This window comes from Bufo gargarizans, chromosome 9 (assembly GCF_014858855.1).
Source record: "Bufo gargarizans isolate SCDJY-AF-19 chromosome 9, ASM1485885v1, whole genome shotgun sequence".
NCBI lineage: Eukaryota > Metazoa > Chordata > Amphibia > Anura > Bufonidae > Bufo > Bufo gargarizans.
Window position 1 is genome coordinate 176,536,560 of NC_058088.1, and position 24,911 is coordinate 176,561,470.

At 47.2% G+C, this 24,911-nt stretch overlaps 2 protein-coding genes across 3 annotated transcripts; both read right to left on the reverse strand.

Moving 5' to 3' along the window:
• Positions 1 to 1,010: 1,010 nt before the first annotated feature.
• On the reverse strand, positions 1,011 to 9,170 carry HSD17B10 (hydroxysteroid 17-beta dehydrogenase 10). Its single transcript, XM_044305999.1, has 6 exons — positions 9,057 to 9,170; positions 7,284 to 7,448; positions 4,952 to 5,116; positions 4,220 to 4,348; positions 2,922 to 3,030; positions 1,011 to 1,442 (listed from the first exon to the last, which is right to left on the reverse strand). Exons 1-6 carry the CDS (start codon positions 9,078 to 9,080, stop codon positions 1,252 to 1,254), a joined length of 783 nt encoding a protein of 260 aa, XP_044161934.1. The 5' UTR covers positions 9,081 to 9,170; the 3' UTR covers positions 1,011 to 1,251.
• A 2,841-nt stretch (positions 9,171 to 12,011) lies between these two features.
• LOC122919546 (RIB43A-like with coiled-coils protein 2) lies at positions 12,012 to 24,460 on the reverse strand. Of its 2 annotated transcripts, none has more exons than XM_044268621.1 (8): positions 24,366 to 24,460; positions 23,309 to 23,446; positions 20,490 to 20,571; positions 18,290 to 18,634; positions 17,051 to 17,169; positions 16,737 to 16,964; positions 14,014 to 14,180; positions 12,012 to 12,200 (listed from the first exon to the last, which is right to left on the reverse strand). In XM_044268621.1, exons 2-8 carry the CDS (start codon positions 23,423 to 23,425, stop codon positions 12,119 to 12,121), a joined length of 1,140 nt encoding a protein of 379 aa, XP_044124556.1. In that variant the 5' UTR covers positions 23,426 to 23,446; positions 24,366 to 24,460; the 3' UTR covers positions 12,012 to 12,118. The 2 variants fall into 2 exon arrangements, with proteins under 2 accessions (XP_044124556.1, XP_044124558.1); XM_044268623.1 differs by having other exon boundaries at positions 24,370 to 24,411.
• Between the last annotated feature and the right edge of the window lie 451 nt (positions 24,461 to 24,911).

Here is a 24,911-nt window from a genome sequence, read left to right on the forward strand (position 1 = left end):
AGAAGGAAGGTACAGCAGCCCTTGGTGGAGTTGACCCACTGTATGAAGTGGTCTGTGGAAGGCTGGATCTTGGGCAACCGGGCAGAGACGTAATCCAGTTAGTACTGCTGGAGCAATTTTATGAGTTCGCTCCCCCTGCGGTCACGAGTGGGTGAAAGACCGTAAACCCAAAACTGCGGACGAAGCAGCAGTTCTTTGGGACGAGTATCTGGACTCCCCACGCAATTGGCACCTCGACAATAATAGGCAAGTACTGAATGCGCCTACTCCAACCCAAACCCCGTTCCAGCCCCGACCCAGTCCGGCAACCCTTGATTCCATCGCTAACACCAAATTGTATCAGGGCCTTTATAACCCAAATGAGTAGCTCCGTACTGTCCCAAAATCATGCCATTCGGACATCCAGAACCATGCGATCCTAATGTCCCCTTTTCCTCAGAGAAGACACCACACACCTCTGGTTCATGTGAACTCAGAACATAAACTGATTTATTGAGGTAAAACAACAGTTTTAATATCCCCCTCCCCAAGATGTGAGGGATAACAAGTTTTGAATCCCCCCCCTTTCTCATGGCAGGTTACATGACATTATCACATTCCATTGCCATTATAAGGCTTTACAGGTAAACAACCTGAAGTACAGCTGGTAATCTGTTGTTGCCGGGCAGAGTCTCCGCAGGGGATGGTGGACACAGTTACAGCCCTCATTCTGCATAGAGGAAGAGATGATGGGATTTCTGCACAGTTCATGCCACACAACCATGGCACTTGCTCTCTGGATGTAACACCACCCATGAACGACCATTAACAGACACTTCCTGCTGGAGGAGAAGAACACAGGACTGGAAGCCTGTTCCATTGCACGTCGTATTATGGAGATACAATGCAACTACACAGTCCATGAAATTAGGACATGGGCCTGACCTGGCAGTAAAAGGTTTAAAGTAACTGCGTAATAAATATATTTGATTCATTAACGCAATTTGACTAATTACAATAAATCGAGAAAGTGAATTGCATTATTATTTATTTTACAGAAAAATGTTAGGAACAAACAATTCTGAGATACAATCAATGACAGATCTTCCAGGTCTTTATTAGAACATTCTGGGCACATTCCTGGCATCACAGACACTTCACAGACCGTGCGGTCTAGGAGGACGTTCCATCGCTGCTCCTTGTGTAATCGAGAACTGATGCCCTCAGACATTGACGGGGGGCTTAGTGTTGTCCTGAATGGTGCTCAAGACATTACGGCTGCATACGAAGGGCACCGTCCAGGCGGATGACTTCTCCATTTATCATTGGGTTCTCTACGATGGTCTGTACCAGGTGGGCATACTCCTCAGGGTCACCCAGCCTGCTCGGGAAAGGTACCTGCTTGGCCAGGAATTCTCTTGCCTTTTCAGGAAGTCCGAGGAGGAGAGGGGTGGCAAATAATCCTAAAAATGTTAAAGAACATAGTGTAAGGTTATTATGTGCTATCTTTTACTTTGCTCGGCGTAGCAACAGTGAGTCACAGTCGCACTACAATCAGTCTAACCTGCCTTACAGCGTCGTGTAGACTGGCCCTAGGAAAGCTGCTGCAGCAGCGGTCAGGCTGTCAGCTGGATATTTGATATCAGTGCTTTAAGATGTTGTCCCAACTGGACTAATCAAAAGGAAGCTGCCCCAGTGATCGGCTGACACATACCTAGAGAGGCGGCAGACTGTGCATGCGCAGCAGCATGCATGTCACAAGCAGGCTGGAAACTTCAGTCCAGCGCTGGGAGGGGTAGAGAGCACTTACACCACATTTATTAAAGGGTTATTCTCATCTCAGACAATAGGGACATATTGCTAGGATATGCCCCCATTGTCTGATAGGTGCAGGTCCCACCGCTGGGACCTGCACCTATATTGAGAGCGGAGCCCTGAAAGTGGCGGAGGGTGCACTGCGCATCCGCCCTCCATTTATTTTCTATAGGGCCGCCAAAAAGCTGAACCAGCGCTATTAGAAGTGAATGGGAGCGGTGGCTGGTCATGCGCGGTGCGCTCCCATCCACTTCTATGGGGAAAGCTCTTAGTGGTGACCGGACTGGAGTCCTCCAGCCACCACTTCGTGGGGCTCCGTTCCCGATACAGGTGCAGGTCCCAGTGGTGGGACCCACACCTATAAGACGATGGGAGCATATCCTAGCTAGACGAGACAACCCCTTTAAGGGCTTTAGGCACTTGTTCTACCTTGACCGACAAGGAGTGTGGCTTGGCAGGAAGCAGGCGTGGCTTTGTGTGAAAGGGGATGTGGCTTAAAGAGTCACCATACGCCAAAATTGTGCCCAAAGTAAGCCACCTTATAGATGGCATAAATTTAGACTAGAAAGTCTAAAGGCGTCTCAGGATTTATCACCAGGCATCAGCCACTGTGATAAATTTGGCGCCACTTTACACATTTTAGCTTAAGGCTTCTTTCGCACACGTGTGAATCACAGACGTGTGCTGTCCATGCTCTTCACGGACAGCACACATGCCCATTGACTTTGATGTGTGTATTCAGACATCAGTGGTTTTCCATAGACCGCGGTGACACCACAGAAGCACGCCCCATTTCTGTCCATGATTACGGATCCCTCACACACATTATAGTCTATGGGTCTGTGAAAAGCACGGACACAACGCTGATGCTATTCGTGTTTGGTCTGTGGTTTTCACGGATCTTTGGTAGTGGAGGCTCTGAAAACGAATTTTCAGCCTGGCAGTGTCTGTGGAATACGCATGACACACGGACCAAACGCGGATCCTTCACAGATGAACCACTTACCAACTTGTAACAGATGACATCACGGATGTGTGAAAGAGGCCTAATCATTAGAAAGTATTAGTAAATCTGCCCCAGTATGTAAATGCCCCCTAAAAATATCCAGTTCATAAATATAAAGTACCAGGAGCTATTGTCACAACTCTGATGCCGAGTGGAGCCAGATCTCGAGCAATGGGGAGAGTCATTCCTACGATTCCTCCTTTAGAAGCCGCGTACGCCGCTTGTCCAACCTAAGATTTAAGCAGAATGAAGTAAATGAATGTTTGAATGCCATTGTACCTAAATTTAGGAGCATACCGTGTTGGCGGAGTGGTGGGGGCATGGCGTGGGCAGGGCCATCGACTCGCCACAGCCTGGCTCAAATACTGACTGAAAATCACTAGGAGCTTGAGGCTTGCACTTCGTCATAAATCAGGCACATCTTCTGGCGGAGCCCAGTGTAAGGGTAACTGCACGCCATGTGGATTACGTGTACATGTGTCATGTACAATTAGCTTTTTTTTTTACTTCCGTGCGGAAATTAACCTGCTGTGCGGATTTTAAAATTTGCAGCATTTCTATTCATTGTGCGAGTCCGAGCCTTCTGTAGAGTGATTTTTTCCCCATAGACTTAATGGGGGCTATTAATATAAAATGAAAATCCACACCAAAAAACACGCAAAAAAACAACAAATAAAAAAAACACATGCCAAATCGTGATAAATAGTGCAGATTTTTTTCTGCATCGTGTGCAGGTAGCCTAAAGGCCCCTAAGGTGTGCCTATTTATTCTTAAAATAAAAGGGTACACACACACAAACACTTTTCCTACAATATATAACATTCCGACAACACAGGGTTTGTTTGTCGTCTGTAACTACTATGGAGATAAATAGGTCGGCAAAGGAGCTGTATACACAAAACGGTAGGAGATTTTTTATGAAAGTTGTGTCTTTTGGTATTCTAGATGAAATGGAGTGATACAACACTGGTTGCAGTGGTATACAGAACACTTAAAGGGATTTTCCCATCTCAGACAATGGGGGCATATCGCTAGGATATGCCCCCATTGTCCGATAGGTGCAGGTCCTACCGCTAAACCCGTAAACCCAGCCGGCAAAGTGAAGGATGGCGCGCTGCACGTGTGCGGCTGCCCTCCATTAATTTCTATGGGGCCGTCGAAAATAGCCGAGCGCTGGCTCGGCTATTTCTGTCGGCCCCATAGAAGTGAATGGAAGTTGGGACCATGCAAGTGCGGTGCGCTCCTATTCATTTCCGCTAGGCGAGCCAATAGGAACGATTGGTGGTGGCCAGACTCGGCACTTTGCAGGCCAGCGATATGCCCCCAGTGTCTGAGACGGGAATACCCCTTTCACTGAGAAGTATTAATAATATATTATTTGATACGGTGGTGGTAACAGATTATGTTGAGGGTCCTAACCTGTCCATCATAGGCAGCAATACTGGCAGTGTTAACTATGACTCCCGTGTGTCCGTCCTTGTCCGGCTCATTTTTTAACATTTCTCCTGTTGCCAGGCGAATAACATTAAACGTGCCAGCGATGTTCACCTGAAAGACAGAAAAATGCAGTGAGTATAGTTTTCATAAATGTTAGTCTTTTCTATGAGACATTTACTTACCAATATTCCCTTATTTTCTCTTGTTATTAGAAGCATCCCCCAAAAAGTAGGTCCTGCTACTGGGACCCCCAGCAATTAACTGTAATCTGTGAAGGAACCTGGCAGCAAGTGTTTTTTTTTTCCTTGTACAGCGCCACCCAGGGGAAAATAAAGGGGTTGTGCAAGAATGTTTTTTTTATTTTTTGGCAAACCCAAGCTTACTCCCCGCTCCTTGTCCTCCCAGCCTTCAATGTTCCGCTGGGCTCCCTTGCTGTGAACATCCGGGTTGATATAGCTGCAGCCAATCACTGGCCACAGCGGCGACTGGCTCCCCTACGTCAAGACAAATGACAAGGCCGGTCTCCGCTGTAGCCAGTGACTGGCCGTGGCGATGTCAAATCTGATATTCACAGGGAGGGAGCCCGGCGGAGCATCGCAGGCCGGAAGGAGAAGGAGCGGGGAGCCAGCGCTGGGAAGCAGGCCCAGCCAAGTGTGTGGGGCGTAGGGGGTGTCTGGCAACACACATCCATCTATGGGATTTTGGTAAACTTACATTTATAACTTTCTGGAAATCCTCCAAGCTGTGAGGTTTCTGCTTGTTTTTGTTGTAGGTTTTTACAGCAACTGCGATCCCGGCACAGTTCACCACGATATTCACTCCTCCAAACTTCGTGCGCGCCACCTCCAGCGCGTTGTTCACGTCCGCCTCTGAGGTCACCTAGGTTCAGCCATAGAGAAAACGGTCAGGAAAGTGCGGGTGACAAAGGATCTGTGCCCACTTAATAAATGGCCAAGCTAGGTCACAGTGCTTCTCTCCATGGCCATCCACCAAGAGATCAAAATTCCACTCTGCATGGGCGCTGTGCCCTGAGAACTTTAGCACCCAGGTGGCACAAGCAGCCATATACTGACGGCATTGTACAAATAATAAGCGATTAGCCAACAAAGTGTGAACTGACCACAACAACAAGAACGACAGTTCATGCATATACTAAAGGGACCCTCCGGGCGTCAGCTGAAAGTGCAGCTTTTGTCTGGAATGGAGGTGCCCACCACACAAGTTATGATTTACCTGGTCCCAACCATCTGGAAATCGGGAAGCGGGTTGTCATAGCCTAGTATAGGAAATAACTCGGCACACAGAGAGGGTTATTACTTATACAGGTTCCTGGCCAGATATTGACAACCAGAGCTCAGTGTGAATGCAGGGACAAGAAGACAAGGATTTTCTAGATGGTCAGGACTAGGCAATTATATATTTGGAGGTTGCAGTTACCACTCTGGGCAACAGATGGACTTTCAGCTTTTGCTCAGTGGGTCACTTTAAAGGAGTTGTCCGATATCTAAAATATCCCCCCCAATTCCTTGTATGAATTATACTTACCGGCACCTGTGTCGCTCCAGGTCCCTGCACGGCCACCGCTGCATCTCCCTTGAGGAGCCCCCTTGAGGAGGTGCCATCCTTTCTTAAAGGGATTGTGCAGTGGCTTAATATTGACGACCTATTCTCAGGATAGATCAGGGATGCCTATGCCCCACCTGCGGCCCTCCGGCTGTTGTAAACCTACAACTCCCACCATGTAGGCTGCCCAGGCACGTTGGGAATTGCAGTTTTGCAACAGCTGGAGGGCGGCAGGTTGGGCATCCCTTACGCAAAAAAACAAATAATTCAATGGCACGCTGCATACACAAATAATTAAGTAAATACAATAGTACCATACTCACAATGTAAAATGCTAATGCTATGTTCTAACTTTGTGCCTGTCCGCAGAGCCCAGCATGGCATCGTAAGATAGTGTGGGCTCAGCATGCACGTGGAACCTGCATTCCTTGAATTTAATGGAGGCCAGTATGGCACCAGTGGATGGAGTATTTAGTGTTAGGTTCCTGTCCTAAAGAGGTCGCCTTAAAGGGGATGTCTCACTTCAGCAAGTGGCATTTATTATGTAGAGAAAGTTACTACAAGCCGCTTACTAATGTATTGTGATTACCCATATTGCCTCCTTTCTGGGCTAGACTAATTTTTCCATCACATTATACACCTCTCGTCTCAATGGTTACGACCACCCTGCAATCCAGCATCGGTGGCTGGGCTTGCACACTAGCCGGGACCACAAGAGTGCAAACAGGCTGGTGCTTTTTTCCTATAGTGTACAAGCACGACCACCAATGCTGGATTAAAAGGTGGTCGTAACCATGGAAACGAGGAGAGGATAATGCGATGGGGAAAAAAATAATAATAATCAGTCTAGCCAGAAAAGGAGGCAATATGGACAATCACAATACATTAGTAAGTGGCTTGTATTAACTTTCTCTACATAACAAATGATATTTGCTGAAGTGAGAGGACCCCTTTAACGCTGGCGGACAGGCACAAATAATTTTGTACAAAATGTATTTGCCAAGAATCTCACATTTGTAACGCAGCATTAGCATTTTACATTTTCTATGGTGGGTATGGCAGTATCGTGTTTGCTTTATTATTTGTGTTTGACGCGCACCTGCGCACTGGCATGTGCCGACTAGAGATGAGCGAATCGACTTCGGAGGGTACTTCACTAAAAACTTTGTTCTAATACTGTACGGAGATCCCTCCGCTAAGTTATTACTTTGCTGTAAAAAAAAAAAAAAAAAACTTGGTACCAAACTCGGGTTCGGTTCTGAGTGGTACCTAGGGACCGAACCAGAGTTTGGTACCAAGTTTTTTTTTTTTAAGGTAATAAAGTAAGAATTATTTTTGGCTCATCGAGGGATCTCCGTACAGTATTAGAACAAAGTTTTTAGCGAATCGACTTCGGATTCGATCATCTCTAGTGCTGACTAAACCGCCCCCCCCCCCCATTTTTATTTATTTTATTTATTTTTTGCTGCATACTTTTACTTACATCTGTGGGCGCAAACGCACACTTCTCCCCAAGAGACTTGGCCACGTTGTTCCCATCGGAGCTCGGTAAATCCAGAATGACCGCACTGGCTCCTTGTCGTATTAACCGTTCAACCGTGGCCCGGCCCAGACCTGAGGCTCCACCGGTGACAATGCCAACCAGGCCCTGTGTAAGGAAAGCACTGACGTATAAAAAAAAATAAAAAAAATTCCAAAAAAATACAGTCAGTGTTCGGTCAGTGATTTCCATCAGTGATTTTGAGTCAAAACCAGGTGCGGCTCTAAACACAGAACAAGTGCAGATCTTTCCCTCATTCCCTATGGCCTATTGCACACGACTGTATGTCTTTCAGTTTTGCGGTCCGCAAAAAATACGGATGACATCCGTGTGCATTCTGTTTTTTGCGGCTGGCCCCTAATAGAACAGTCCTAACCTTGTCCGTTATGCGGACAATAATAGGACATGTTCTATCTTTGAACAGAATGGAAACGGAATGCACACAGAGTACATTCAGTTTTTTTTTGCGGACCCATTGAAATGAATGGTTCCGTATACTGAATGCAAAAAACGGAACATAAACAGGAAAAAAAAAAAAACATTCGTATGCAAGAGGCCTATGTCTGTGGAGGCTCCAGTCCTGGTTTTGGTGGACCACAATACACATGCGGTCGTGTGCATGTAGACTCATGCATAATACTCCTAACAAGGTCAACGAGGAGCCGGTCATTAGGGAAGCTCAGCAGAAACGAATGAACATTTCCATAGGTGGTGGATGACATGTGGCGAGCTTCATCGCTACCCAGTGATGGGGGAGGGGGGTATAGCATCTTCTAGAACAGGGGACAGCAACCCCCCCACACTCCAGCTGTTCTGGAACTACAACTCCCAGAATCCTCCTTTAACTTCTATAGGAGTTACAAGAACAGCTGAGCAAGTGTCCATGCTGGGAGTTGTAGTTTCACAGCAGCTGGAGTGACGGAGGTTGCTGACCCCTGTCCTAGAAGACAGTATACCCCCCTCCGCACTTATAGACTTAAAGAGGCTTCTATTGCTCGATCAATTCAGATAACTATTAGGTCAGTGGGGGTTCAACTGTTGGGACCTCCACCGATCACATGAAAGGAGACCGCTGGGACCACCAGGGATCACAAAAACAGGGAAATGAGCGGAGCGGCCGCTCTATTCATGTCTATGGGAGTTCTGGAGATAGCCGATTGCTCTGGATCTCCCATACAAATGAATGGGGCAGCTGCGTGCATGCTCGACCGACCGCTCTGCTCATTTCGGAGGGGGGCTCCACGGGGTCGTGATTGATGGGGGGGGGGGTGTCCCAGCTTTAGGACCCCCACTCATCTAGCGGTTATCTCCTATCCTGTGGATGACTTCTCATAAGTGGAATACCCCTTTAAGGGGGCGCTGCCTTCAAACCGCTATGTCCTCGGTGGCACATGGGGGTCACTGCCTCCTTTTGGAACCAAAGGGCCAACATAATGAGGTCTTCTTATACATGGCGCCAGGACGCCATTGTTTCTTGTCCACTGCCTTTGTCTCTGACCAGTTCAGCTGTGGGTATACTGGTGCACGTCATGGCATGCACTGTACCAGCCTCTGCACCTCTCACCTGCCCATGCATGCTGCACAGCAGTGGTTCTCAGAGCATGCTGGGAGTTGTAGTACCCCCACAGCTGTCTCATTGCAGGGCATACACGGGTGTGGTAAGCATTGGGCCCGGCTGCCCGCCCCGCGTCACCTTCCACCTGTCACTAAACTCACCTTCAAGCTCCTCAAATTCGCCATGTTTGTTTCTGCCCCCGATACCCTGGCAGGAACAGTCAGCCAATCAGCAGACAGAGTAAACTCCGCGACCAACCAATCAGAACCCGAGACGACAACGAGGCTTGGAAACTTTTTAGCCAATGAGAACGGAGGTGGTGTAGGGGGTCAGCCAATAGCGGCGAAGGCTGTACTTTGGAACGCATTTAAAGGCGAGAGCAGCCAGACTGCGCAGGCGCTTTCGCTTTCCAGGGTCCTGAACCAGGACTGGCACCCTTCCCACACCGTCTTGTCCGGAAGCGACTTCTTGAGGAGACGGTCTTGCTACTCTCCGGTGTTCTGTGTCATTCCTATGACGAGAAGGAAGTTGATCCTTTTCTAAGAACAACTGTTGCACTTGCTCCTTATCTTTGCAGTGGCAGAAGGCATCCTTCTTTTGTCAGTTTTCAGTTTATTTTTTTTCATATGGGTAAATTGACCAAAACCTTTCATTTTCCCCCCAAATTTTCCAGCTAAACTTTAGTACCGCTGGACACACAGCTGCGTCCTGCACACAATCGCGCTGACCGCGTGCCATCCGCTTTTTTTTGTTTTTGTAGACCCATTGACTTCAGTGGGTCCTTGACCCGCATTTTGCAGACTGGACGCACGGACGCGGAAAGCACAAACCCAAAACGATAGAACATGTCTCATACTTGGCCCTTAAAATGCGGAGGCCGGCGGGTCAGCGAAAAATTAGGACGCAACATGGACAGTATCCGTATTTTTGCAGATCCACAAAATACGTACGGTCGCGTGCATTTGATATTCTCTTCCAGAAAACTGATCTTCTATTGAAAAGGGTTTTACGATATTTTAGTACTGATGACCTCTCCTCTCAATAGGTCATCAGTATCTGATCAGTGGGGGGTCCGACTCCTGGGACCCTCCTCCCCTAGGCCAGTGACATCACGTTCATTGATCACATGACCTAGGAGAAGCTCAGAAATACCAAGCACAACTGCAATATGTGGGAGGCGGTTAGGACTCATATCCGTGTGGATGGCGTAGACGGATCCAGAACCATTCAACTTGAATGGGTCCGTGATCCGTCCGCACCGCAAAAAAAAAATAGAACAAGTTCTATTTTTTTGCAGTGCGGAGTCGCGGAGAGAAACCCAGCGGAAGTACCCTGTAGTGCTTCCGTGCCTCCGTTTCGCACCGCACCTTCCAGATTGTGGACCCATTCAAGTGAACGAACGTCCAGTGCCCGTATATTGCGGACCCGCTGCTTGCGGGCCAACAACAGCTGTGTGCATGAGCCCTAATGGGTATGCTCTGTGACCTCTGCAGATGTCATTGTGCAGGGAGGGGAAGAAGCAGTCCCTTGTTATCTATATATAGAGAAAGGTGGTACCTGCCCTTGTAATCCTGCCTGTGATGATGAGATGACTGCTGAGCAGTGATCACTATAGAACCTTGATTAAAACAATAGGTCATTTTCTGACAGTAAATTCCCCAAATCTGTCAGTCAGCCAATGAACACAAAGGGGGAGATTTATAAAAACTGGTGTAAAGTAGAACTGGCTTAGTTGCCCCTAGCAACCAATCAGATTCCGCCGTTCATTCTTCACAGCTACTTTGGAAGATGAAAGGTAAAATCCGATTGGTTGCTATGGGCAACTAAGCCAGTTCTACTTTACACCAGTTTGATAAATCTCATCCAAAGTGTTGATCTCCATTGTAAGGACTGGATTGGTTTTATTTGAAAAAGATCGTAAAAGATGACAACTGATCTGTACAACATGTGTGTAAATAGGCAATTCTAATATGTTTAAAGTGGTTGGCCACCTTTTGGGGGTCCCTCCCTCCTGGACAGACCTGCAAAGAGAAGCATACATACCCGCTCCCTGCCGCTGGCCTCGGCTGCCTCACTTGGGTCTCCTGCTTTGACGCTGCTGCAGCCAATCACTGCCCCCTTTGCGTCAGGTCAAATGGTCATGTAATGTAAGGGGGCAGGTCACTGATGTGGCCAGTGATTGGCTTCAGCTGTGTCACAGTGAAAGTTGACAGCAGCAGACCCAGGGCCGGGGAGTGAAGGAGCGGAGACCCCTTTTGCAGGTCAATAGTACAGTGTGTGTATATGAGGAATAACACTATTTCTGGCCACTATTTGACTCGTATCTGGAATTTTTTTAGCAGTTTTCCTTTGTGCATGCTTTTCAGACATGGTTGGTGTAGATGAGCTCCCATCCACTGCACACAGAAAGTAGAGGATCATCTGCTTCCTAACCTTTTCTTACACAGAAGCAGCCCCAGGATGATGGATGACATCACAGAGAGGTACAGACCTGTATGATTGTGAATAAAGCACTTGAATTGAGATATAAACTTCCTATTTTGCTGTAGCAGTCTCTTTTTCTGTACCTGTCTCTTCTGTCTCACTCAGCATTTCCTTACTCCTCCACCCTCCCCTCTCCATCAACTTGTACTGACATATGTAATGTGATCCTTCTGTAAGCTGCTCCTCTCCTGGATGGATTCAAAGCATATTTCAAAGAGAAAAGCATTTAACAAGGAGGGGGAGAGGAGGTAGACCGCTGATAAACAGGAGAACAAATTTTTCTTTGATAAGGCATATTGCAAAGTTTCTTATAGTGGCCTGTACTATTGATTTATTCAAAGTTGTGTAAAAAGTAAGTGATCACTTAACCTGTGTGTTGAAGCCTCTAGTATTACTGCAGGATACATCTGTACCATCCATACATCTGATTGATCAGCGCGGTAAACACGACCCATGTCTTGGCCACATCTCCTGGACTGACCGTGGCTTCCCTGACCAGAACGGAGTACGTCATAGTCATTTATGGTACAGTCAGTTCGGGTCAGTGGAGCCACGGTCGGTCCAGGAGCCGCTTTGAATAGCAGATTACATATCAGTTTGCACTGAATACAAAAATTAAGACCTTGTTCACATTGGGGTCCTCTTTATTGATATGACCGTGGTCTGCCAGAGGCAGGATCTTGGATGTACAGGTCTGACCATGCTCCCTGGTGGTCTGACCACTGAGGTCAGGAGTCATTCAGCGGCTGGTGGTGTTGAACTGACTGTGGTAATGAGCGGTTGGGTTGTTGGTGTAGACCACTCCATCCAGGTACTCCAGGCTGGAAAAGAGCAAGAAATTACAATCAGCAACAATACTTGTAGAATTTTTTTATACGTCTGTATACAGCTGGCCACTGCCAAAAATAAATAAATAAATATAATATATATATTTTTCTTTTTATATTATGGCCGATATATACAACTGTATAGCTGTACAGCGGCATACGTCAGGACCTTATGTCGGAGGTGTACATCAGGATAAGAAAGGCAATACAAACAGGGTCAGACTGGGAACAAAGTGGCCCTGGAAAAAAACGTAAAAGTAGCCCTATGTTGTAAGCAGCTACAAACTGAAAGAAGGTCGGGCAATACAAGTAGGCAGCGCCCGAAATACCATAGTGCAGCACAATATACCGCCCCAGCAGAACCAAATATCAGTGCAGCACAATATACTGCCCCTGCAGAGGCAAATACCACAGTGCAGCACAATATACTGCCCCTGCAGAACCAAATATCAGTGCAGCACAATATACCGCCCCTGCAGAACCAAATATCAGTGCAGCACAATATACCGCCCCAGCAGAACCAAATATCAGTGCAGCACAATATACTGCCCCTGCAGAACCAAATACCACAGTGCAGCACAATATACTGCCCCTGCAGAACCAAACATCAGTGCAGCACAATATACCGCCCCAGCAGAACCAAATATCAGTGCAGCACAATATACCGCCCCAGCAGAACCAAATATCAGTGCAGCACAATATACCGCCCCAGCAGAACCAAATATCAGTGCAGCACAATATACTGCCCCTGCAGAACCAAATATCAGTGCAGCACAATATACTGCCCCTGCAGAACCAAATATCAGTGCAGCACAATATACCGCCCCTGCAGAACCAAATATCAGTGCAGCACAATATACTGCCCCTGCAGAACCAAATATCAGTGCAGCACAATATACTGCCCCTGCAGAACCAAATACCACAGTGCAGCACAATATACCGCCCCAGCAGAACCAAACACCACAGTGCAGCACAATATACTGCACTTGCAGAACCAAATACTACAGTGTAGCATAGAATACTGCCCCAGCAGAACCAAATATCAGTGCAGCACAATATACTGCCCCTGCAGAACCAAATATCAGTGCAGCACAATATACTGCCCCAGCAGAACCAAACACCACAGTGCAGCACAATATACTGCACTTGCAGAACCAAATACTACAGTGCAGCACAATATACCGCCCCTGCAGAACCAAATACCACAGTGCAGCACAATATACCGCCCCAGCAGAACCAAACACCACAGTGCAGCACAATATACTGCACTTGCAGAACCAAATACTACAGTGTAGCATAGAATACTGCCCCAGCAGAACCAAATATCAGTGCAGCACAATATACTGCCCCTGCAGAACCAAATATCAGTGCAGCACAATATACTGCCCCTGCAGAACCAAATATCAGTGCAGCACAATATACTGCCCCAGCAGAACCAAACACCACAGTGCAGCACAATATACTGCACTTGCAGAACCAAATACTACAGTGTAGCATAGAATACTGCCCCAGCAGAACAAAATACCACAGTGTAACACAAAATACTGCCACCCCCGCAGCAGTATAAAAATGTATCACTGTCCCAAGAACATAAATTTAGGAGGGCATCGGTCGCCAGCGGCCAAGTGCATAAGTACCTGATGCTCCTAGCGTTAATTAATGCTGAAAGCATCAGATCGTTATGCACTCAGCTGGCAGTGTGAGTAGAGCTTGGACGCCCCCCTTCCTTGTAGGGTCTATGGCCAGTCCACCCCTGAATACAAACCTGACACATGGCACCACCTACACATGACGATGACATACTCACTGCGCCCGCTGCTCTCTGCTGAGCTGCTGGTTATACCCGTCCAGCCTCTTCCTCATCTCTTTGCCGATTTCCTGCTCTTCTTGTTCTAAATTCATTGCAGCGCGCGCAGCCAGCGTCCTCTGCCTGTCCCACTCCATGTTCTGCTGCTTCTCCTCCTCCTTCAGCCTCTGAGAACATCAACATTGGACAAGGGTTGCATTATCCACCACCGTATCATCTGTACTGTTAGAATAGGCAATGGCATAAATGATAGTTCCCTACAGTGTTGCCCAGGATGATCCTCGTTCCTTGTATCCTCTCACATAGATGAGCTTCCTATTCAGACCCTTAAGTGTGTTGGTGCCGGCAGCAGAGCATCCTCAGATTGTAACCCAATTTTTAAGAGGACCTCTCTCCTCTCCTGACAGGTTTTAGTAACTACGTGCATCCCCCATGTAATAACAAATCTGGAGCATCTATTTTTATGACTATCTTGTGCCATTCCTCTATTATTCCTGCTTACCACTCGGGTCACTGCACAGTCTGACACTGCCGGCACTGATTGGATGGTGTCAGACTGTGCAGGGACAAAAGTGTCGTCTGCACTATATATATATATATTACATATAGTACAGGCGCCATTTTGACCAAACATAGCAGTCAAATTTTTAAGTTCAGAATGTTATGGGGGTCCAGATAGGGGTTTACCCAAGCTTTCACTCTCCCTGCCACTGTCCCTTTCTCAGCCTCAGATCTGCCCCCCATCAGATCCTCCAGCCTCAGAACAGACCCCCCCCCCATCCCTGAAATATAAAAATTATCCCCTTCGGTCGCGGTATAAAATGGATATACTTAATGGGACTGACCAGCAGTGTAGCACCCTGGCGATCAGATGATATCGGTGGAGGAAGGTGGGACTACCAGTACCATGCAGATACAGGGGTCACTCCTGTGGCACTAGGCTCTGACTAATAGGGGGCCATAACTTTTCACATTTTCCAAAGCTGTATGAGGCTTATTTTTTATGGCAACATTTTGGGGTACATGTAATGTATTGGCAAATGTACATGTCCTGAGGTTTTGATTGGTGGGGGTCGGGGCGTTAGCACGGGGAGAGAGAAGGTCTCGCATACTGCACTCTGTCTCCTTACTGCAGGAGATGGAATTGAGACAGCGAGGAGAGAGAGCGCCAGACCCCAAGAGATCAAAGCCATTGATATGTCACTGAGTCTGTCTTTGTAGTGCATCTAGCAAGACATTATAGGTGTACTAAGTAAGATGGCAGGTTTCGGGGACCCCTGCTGTAGTGAGAACCCGCACTGCACGCCAAAAATGTCGCAGAGCATTTAGAAGGGTTGACAAAGGTAGCCCCCACCTCTCCCCGTCTAACCACTTAGATGCCACGGGCCACAGCATCTATGGAGTTAAACTACTTTGGCTACGTTCACACTTGCGTTGTTAATTCCGGTACTGAGATCCGGCAGACGATCTCTATACCGGAATTAAAGGGATCCGTATTGATTTTGGACATCAGGGTGCATCCATTGCGTTACTATGCAGTTGTGTAGAATCAAAACAGAAAAAAACGGATCAGTCACTAAATACATTAAAAGTCAATGGGTGACAGATCTGGTTTTCAGGCTTTTCAGTCACCATTGACTTACATTGTTTTTAGTGACGGATCAGTTTTGTTTTTTTTTTCCATTTTTATGACCGGACACAAAACCGCAGCTTGCAGCAGTTTTGTGTCCGGTCACAAAACGGAATGCTGATGGAACGGAAGACATGCATGATCCTGAGCAGATCTCTTTCCATTCAGAATGCACAAGGCCTAAACGGAAACGTTTTTTTTCTCCGGTATTGAGATCCTCTGCCAGATCTCAATCCTGGAAAACAACAACGCAAGTGTGAAAGTAGCCTAACATAGGAGTAATGTCTGATTCAGCCGTTGAAGCAGGAGCCCGGCTCTGTATATCAGCTGCACCCCCCTGCCTCTGATCTCGTGGGTACGCACAAGATCATTGTGACATAAGCCCTCGTCACGTAACGCAAAGGGGTTAAAAGTAGGTGATCTCAGCGCAAACACTGATGGCACATGGCCAGGAGATGCAGTCAATGTCCAATCGGTGGTCTCCCTCCACCTCACTTCATGCGACTTCTATGCCGGGAAAAGTATAACCGGCGCTTTAAAAATATGGCTCTCGTCCTAAACACCATATTTGTCAATGTATTCAGAGCAGAAAACTGGCATAAATATATTGGTTAATTTCCTGCTTCCCTTCACATGTTACAAAGCTGGTTTCCTGCAGCCACCACTAGGGGGAGCTCAGTGCATAGCAGTTTATACAGTTAATTATATTCTTGAATAGAAGCCGTAATCATGATCTCCCCCTAGTGGAGGCTGCATGAAAGTGCAGTGTTTTCACACTGGGAACAGAAGGAGAAGTTGAGCGCCGGGCCCCTCTGCTGCCCCCGGCAGTCACATGGTCTGCCTCCATTGAAGGTACCCCATTAGCCCAATCTAACCTGAAGGTCTCATACTCTTGTAGTACTACAACTCCATGCGTGCCAGACAGCCAATGCCTAAAGTATGATCCTAAATAGATAGTTAAACCTGCAGGCAGTGTGAACTCAGTGTCAGTAGATTTGAGGGCACTCTGGAGGTAGTAGTCCCACAATAACTGGAGGGTAAAGGGTTGCAGAGCTGCTTTATCGGAAGCTGGGTGGGATTTTTGATACAGTACCTGCTTCTCTTGGCATTGCTGCTTCTGAGTATCTAAGATGGCTTTGAGCTGCTCAGGGCTCATACCCTTCCAACGATCCGGCACCACACGATGCGGCCCAAAGATGCTGACTGCCGCCGCGGGATTCTCCGTCAGTATATCTCCTGTCAGGTGGTTGTAAATCTCTGCAAAATTATTATCTTCTTCCTGCTGCTTCTGCAGTCTCCAGCGCTCTGACGCCTCCATGGCCTGGGCCAAGAACAGAGATGGTGGTCACGACAAGCCATAGAACATCTCGATTGTCAATGACCATAAGAAATATCTGGATGACTTACCAAGGCCCGATTCAAACTAGTGGTGGCCATGTCCACTGCCTTCCGGCACTCTTCTTCCATCATGCTGAGGTGTTGCGCTCTCTCGTCCTGCTCCACTCTCTTGAGGTCGTATAAAGTATCTGCAGGAAGAATAACCAGATCTGTTATCGGAGGGTATCAGGCCTGAATTAAAGGGGTTGACCACTTTATTTAGTACAACTTCTGCCCCTTGGTTGGCTATCCTCTGGTCCATAAAATGGCTGCAGACGGAGCAGCATGTGACCCAACACATCGTCATGGATACAGGGAGCTCGACTCGAAGGCAGGTGCACTGTGCTTCAATGGAGGAGGCATGACGACGTGTTGGTCAAATGCCCCTCCATCTGCAGCCATGGATCGGACAGGGGGCTGTTAAAGGGCCACAGCAAAAAATTACTACAAAGAGTGTGGTCCTATGGGCCCCAGTGCAAGTGGTCCTATGGGCCCCAGTGCAAACTCTGGGCTGAGGCCCCATTCTCATGCCGGCAGCGCTGCTGGAGGGCCTGTGGAGAGTAAAGACATCTATGATGCGTCTTGGGCCCCCTTCCATCTCTGGGAGCCTCAGTCAGCACTCAACTTGAGCACTGCCTAAGTGAGGGCCCAGACGGGGAGGGGGCCTAAGGAGCATCAGACATGGGCCCTCCAGGTAGCGCTTCAAGCACCCCTGCAATCGGGATTGTTGCGCCCCCAAGGACCAGGCATCTACACTGACTGCCCATTCTTTTATATAACTGTGTAATACCTCATTTCTCCTGTGGTGGCACTGCAGGAGAATTAAACACTTGCTGACGGGTTCCTACACAACTTATATCTGGGGGTCCTAGAAGGGTGGCACTCTATGATCTGTATATTTTTAGGAAACCCTTCTGAAAAAATGGGCCTTAAAGGAAAGTCTATCAGCAGGCTACAGGGTGATGCTGGATGGGTGGGCCTCAAACTGGGCATAGAAACCAATCACAGCACAACTTTCGTTTCTTAAAGGGGTTCTCCGTGAAAAATTAGAAAAAAACACGTCATAATTTATAAATAGAGCATGCTCATGGCTGCTTCATAAGAAATACAGAGTAGGGGGCACGCCACTGTGATTAAAGGACATGACGTAAATAAAAGGGGGTCTGGTTTGGGACAGGGGGCATGTCTAGCCCACACCACACACCCTATTCTCCCACATCTCTTGCAGAATTGCCCTTTTACGGTTACACCATCTTCCTTGGTGCTGACCTGCATACTTTTGCTGTGCTTCACTCCTCTTCCTCTCCTCGATCTGCCCCGTCAGCCATTTTTTGGTCATATCAGTCTGCAGCTCTCTCCGCTTCTCCTCATTCAGGTCTTCACCGGCAAACTTCTGCAAGCTGGCAGGTCCACATCTGGGGTCGTCGTCGCTGACTCTGGCAGGCCTGTCCTTCTTCAGTGCGTCTGGATCATAAAGGTCAAACTCTCTGCGGGTCTCGGGCTTCTGATTTTGTGCCCTGTAATTCAGCACAGCCTGGTCCAGGTCTTGAGACAGCTGACGCTCTCTCTGCTCCAGCATCAGAGCAATTTTATCGTATTGTTCTCTGTCTGCATCTGTGGGTTCATGAACAGAACGAAGAGTTAAAGGCTATGGACATTTTTGGGGGCATTTTTTTTATTATTGCCTTGTAGTCATTTTGAGCTACAAATAATTTATTTAATTGGTCTTTATTAAAAATGTTGAACCCCTTTCTCTGTACAGCCTTGAGATTCTCTAGTAGCAGGCTCTGTATTTTTACTGTGTTCCGTCAGGCAGCTCAGCTGATGGCTCTTTATCTCTGCTCTCTGACCTTATAAACACTTATTATAGCTTAACTGTTATTTTACTGATAAGGGTGCGGCTTAAATAAGTGTTTTTGAGCTTCTAGAAATTTAGAGATAAAGGTTATTAGCTGTCCGTCACAAACTTCAAGTACCATTCTCACAGCTAGACAAACAGTTAACCCTTTATGACAAAGCTGCTGAATATTTTTAATAAAGACCAATTGAAAAAAAAATATTTTAAACCCCAAATGAGTAAAATGCAGTCATAAAAAAAAAATTGCCCCCGAAGGTGAACATAGTCTTTTAAAGTGTCGCTAACCTTTCAAAAAAGTTATGTCATAGGGATTTATCAAAAGTTTTGATCGGTGGGGATCTGAGCGTTGAGCATATCAGGTTCTCTCTTCTCGCTGTAGAAGATGGAATCGGGACAGGCCCATAGACCTCTGTGTAGCCCGTCTACAACGAGGAGAGAGCGCGATACGTGAGAGCTTCTCACTCCTCGTTCTCAGACCCCCACCAATCAAAACTTTTGATATGTCTCTATAACCTATAACAAGGTTTTTGAAAAATTAGTGACGCATTAAAGGGATTGTCCTTACAAAGACACCCCGATATTTAAAGATGGCGCCCCGGTGATCATCCAGGAAAATGTTATTATTTTGTGCAGGCTCCTATTACCGCACTGTAGACGAAAAAAAAAAATCATAGTTGTCTGTTAAAGAGTTAATTTTTTTTTTTGCACGGAATCAGGAAAACATGGTGGCTTTCTTCTGGAAACGGCGCCGCTCTTGTCCGTAGGCTGTTGTCTTGGTACTGCAGCCCAGCCACATTCAGTTCAATAGAGCGGAGCTGCAATAGCACACGCGACCGGTGGACAGGACGGTCAGCCATGTTTTTCTAATCTCATGCTCGACCTTTAAACAAGCAAATACAGTCATGAGCGCCCCCTATACAAAAATGCTAAGTGCTGCACCCTCCATATCTAGTTTGGAGGCTGTGCCTGCTGGAGCAAAGGGTTTTTCCAAAAGTGTAATATTGAGGGCCTATCCTCATGAATGATAGGTCATCAATATCTGATCAGTAGGGGTCCAACTCCCAGCATCCCCCATGATCAACTGTTTCAAGAGGCTGGTGAGCGCTGAGGCTTCTTCTTAGGCCAGTGACGTCATGTTCATCGGTCACATGACCTAGGCGCAGCTCACTCCCATTCAAGTGAATGGGCTTCAGATGCAATACCAAGCATGGCCACTATACAATGAACGGTGCTGTGCTTGGTAAGCTGTGAGGAGGCTGCAGCTCTCACCGGAGCATCACTGTCTCTTTAAACAGCTGATCAGTGGGGTTGTCGGGGGTCAGACCCCCATGAATCAGATACTGTATGATCTATCCTGAGGTTAGGTCACCAATATTTCCCTTCCAACAAAACACCTTGAATTCTTTTGGGGCATTGTCAACCTACGGCACTCCAGCTGCTGGGAAACTACAACTCCCAGCATGCACACTTACTCAGCTGTCCTTATAACTCCTAGGGAAGTGAAAGGAGGATTCTGGGATTTGTAGTTTCAGAACAGCTGGAGGTTGCTGATCCCTGCTATAGGACACTTGATTGAAGAGTCAGGCGTCCTTCAGGCTCCGTCATACTTACCAAACGCCTCCTCCCGCAACTTCTCAGTCTTCTCCATTGTCTTCCTTTCCTCCACCTGCTTGTCCAGTACGGCCACATCAACCTGCACAAGAAGAGTATTACCGTATTTTTCGCTTTATAAGACACACCTGATAATAAGACGCACCTAGTTTTTTGAGGAGGAAATTAAGAAAATAAAATATTTTGAACCAGATGGTGTGCTTTTGGTGGGTTTTGAACTAATGGGGGATCTGTGGATGACACTGTTATGGGGGATCTGTGGATGCCACTATTATGGGGATCTGTGGATGACACTGTTATGGGGGATCTGTGGATGCCACTGTTATGGGGATCTGTGGGTGACACTGTTATGGGGATCTGTGGATGCCACTGTTATGGGGATCTGTGGGTGACACTGTTATGGGGATCTGTGGATGCCACTATTATGGGGATCTGTGGATGACACTGTTATGGGGGATCTGTGGATGACACTGTTATGTGGGGGATCAGTGGAGGACACTGTTATGGGGATCTGTGGGTGACACTGTTATGGGGATCTGTGGGTGACACTGTTATGGGGATCTGTGGGTGACACTGTTATGGGGATCTGTGGGTGACACTGTTATGGGGATCTGTGGGTGACACTGTTATGGGGATCTGTGGGTGACACTGTTATGGGGATCTGTGGGTGACACTGTTATGGGGATCTGTGGGTGACACTGTTATGGGGATCTGTGGGTGACACTGTTATGGGGATCTGTGGGTGACACTGTTATGGGGATCTGTGGGTGACACTGTTATGGGGATCTGTGGGTGACACTGTTATGGGGATCTGTGGGTGACACTGTTATGGGGATCTGTGGGTGACACTGTTATGGGGATCTGTGGATGCCACTGTTATGGGGGATCTGTGGATGCCACTGTTATGGGGGATCTGTGGATGACACTGTTATGGGGATCTGTGGATGACACTGTTATGGAGATCTGTGGATGACACTGTTATGGAGATCTGCGGATGACACTGTTATGGAGATCTGCGGATGCCACTGTTATGGGGATCTGTGGATGACACTGTTATGGGGATCTGTGGATGACACTGTTATCGGGATCTGTGGATGACACTGTTATGGGGATCCTTGGATGATGCACTGTTATGAGGGAACTGTGGATGACACTGTTATGTGATTATGACACCCATCATCCTAAAGAATACAGTGATGTACTGTACATTGGTGTATTCTCAGGGGTGAGTGGGGTTATAGTCATTTATGACACATTTATAGCCCCTGAGCTAGACTCACCCAGGGACTAGATCCACACACCGCCATAGACAGCAGGAGCAGAGCTGGTACGGCGGGAGATAGGAAGGAGGCTAATTGGTGGAGGTGTGGGTAGCAGGATGCACTCACCACCAATCAGCTGAAATGAAGCGCGGGCTGGCGGCTTCACTCTGCCGCCAGCCCGGCCAACAGTGGCCTCAGGAGCTCCTTGGTAAGATGGATGTGTGGGCTGGCGGCAGCGAAGCACAGTAAGTGAAGCCGCCAGCCCGCCCAACAGTGGCCTCAGGAGCTCCTTGGTAAGATGGATGTGCGGGCTGGCGACAGCGAAGCTTGCTGACAGTTTTCTTTTTTTTAACAAGTAGGTACAGTTTAAAAAAAAATATATATTTTACAATTTTAAACAGATTATCTTGACACCGGGCTGCATGATTTCGCCGCTGTCCCGGTGTCGGGAATATATACGGTGTAGGGAGAGCTCACAGCGTGCTTCTCGTGATTTATACTTTTTCCACGAGAGTTGTTACTGAAAGGGGTCAGTGAGCCTGGACTTTAGCTGATAAGGAGCCGCTCAGTGACGCGTCATCGTCCTGCCGTCTCTTCATAGGAGACATGAGTGCGCATCAGGTGGAAATCCTAAGGGCTCATGCACACAAACGTATTTTCTTTCCGTGTCCGTTCCGTTTTTTTTTGTAGACCGTATACTGAACCATTCATTTCAATGGGTCCGCAAAAAAACGGAAGTTACTCTGTGTGCATTCCGTTTCCGTATGTCCGTATTTCCGTTCCGCAAAAAAAAAATAGAACATGTCCTATTATTGTCTGCATTATGGACAAGGATAGTGCTGTTCTATTAGGGGCCAGATGTTCCGTTCCGCAAAATACAGAATGCACACGGATGTCATCGGTATTTTCTGCGGATTCAATTTTTGTGGACAACAAATCACATACGGTCGTGTGCATGAGGCCTAATCCACAGTGCGCAGCGCCCCTTCCTTTTCTGCTGCAGATATAGAGGTTGTAGTTCTATGTCTGGGTGTCTGGGGGGGTCACAGTCTGATCTGTGTCCTGACAATGATGTCATTTACCCCCCCCCCCCCCATATCTGTGGGGTGATACACTTTATATCGCATACTGTTGTATACTATATACGGTATACTGAGCCGTGTTATAGTATATAATATATCCTGTGGAGTTTTTTACTATATACTGCATACTATGGGGTGTTGTATACTATGCACTAGTGTGATACTATACAGGGTATATTTTGGAGTTATACTGTGGGTTGTTATATACTACTGACTGTAGGTGTCGTATACTGTAGACTATGGGTTGTGTACCATGCACTCTTAGGGGATGGGGGTGTTATCCTGTAAATGTGGCATTGTTTTCATTAATATATACAAAAAATATATATATATATGGGGCGGAACATGAACAGGGGATGGTGGTGGTGCGGGGGCGATGGGGGGTTAATGAAGGGAGGGGGCCCAGGATGGGTAAACAGCCTTAGGCCTATGATACACTTAATCCGCCCCTGCCTGCAGGACCCTCAGGACGTACCCCCATTGTCCGAACTTTGGCGTTGAATATTCGGCTCTGTCTTTGCTGCTCTCTGTTTCTTCGCCTTTCGATGGCAGCGACTTCCTTCAGGTCTATGGGGAGATCCAACTTGTACATGGCTGCAGAAGGAGATGACACCTGATGGTATTGGTAAATAAGAAGGACACGTCAATGTATACTAAGCAGTGTAGAACTACAAGGCTCAGCACTCTTATTCCAGAAGTCATATGCAACTACAAGCCCAAGCATGCATGGTTTGCACCTGTTAAGGAACTACAATCCTCAACATATCTGCTCCACATCTAATATGGAAGTACAATCTTTAGCATGTCTACTCTGCACCTGATGAAGAACTACAATCCCCAGCATGTCTACTCCATACCTGATGTGGAACTACAAGCCTCAGCATACCTACTCTGTACCTGTGTGGAACTACAATCCTCAGCATGTCTACTCCATACTTGATGTGGAACTATAAGCCTCAGCATACCTACTCTGTACCTGATGTGGAACTACAAGCCTCAGCATACCTACCTACTCTGTACCTGATGTGGAACTACAAGCCTCAGCATACCTACTCCGTACTTGATGTGGAACTACAAGCCTCAGCATACCTACTCTGTACCTGATGTGGAACTACAAGCCTCAGCATACCTACTCCGTACTTGATGTGGAACTACAAGCCTCAGCATACCTACTCTGTACCTGATGTGGAACTACAAGCCTCAGCATACCTACTCCGTACTTGATGTGGAACTACAAGCCTCAGCATACCTACTCTGTACCTGATGTGGAACTACAAGCCTCAGCATACCTACTCTGTACCTGATGTGGAACTACAAGCCTCAGCATACCTACTCTGTACCTGATGTGGAACTACAAGCCTCAGCATACCTACTTTGTACCTGATGTGGAACTACAAGCCTCAGCATACCTACTCTGTACCTGATGTGGGACTACAAGCCTCAGCATACCTACTCCACACCTGATAAGGAACTACTAGCCTCAGCATTTCTAGTCCGCACCTGATGTGAAACTACTACAAGCCTCAGCATACCTACTCCACACCACTACAATCCTCAGCAGGTAAACTTTGTAAGTAAAGTTCTGGAATAACGCAGAAGCATGGAGCCGACACAGACCTGCTAGTCCTGGAGCTCCTCAGCAGCGACATTGGCTGCTATAGTAACGGACCGTACCACTGGTGTCCTCTACAATGCAAATCAGCGAAGAAAAGGGGGAGTGTTAACTTTAACTTTTTTTTCTGAACAGAATAATTTAATGTTAAGGTCGTAATTCCAGTCCTACACGAGTCTTGTTTATCAGTAACATTTCCTTATACTATACACGTGTCTATATAAATTAGCGTGTAGTAAAGAAAAGGCGACATGCTTAGGACTTACTCCCCCCCCCCCATACTCAGTGGGACATTCCTCCGTGAGGAGGCAGCCTGTCACGTGACCGTAGTAACACGATGCACTGTCACTATAGTAACAGAAACCTTCGGAGGTAACAGGAGAAGACGCTGAAGGTTTTGGTGACAGTAAAGCTGGCTGTAGACATCTGTGTAGTCATAGCAGCACATGGACGGAAAATACTACCG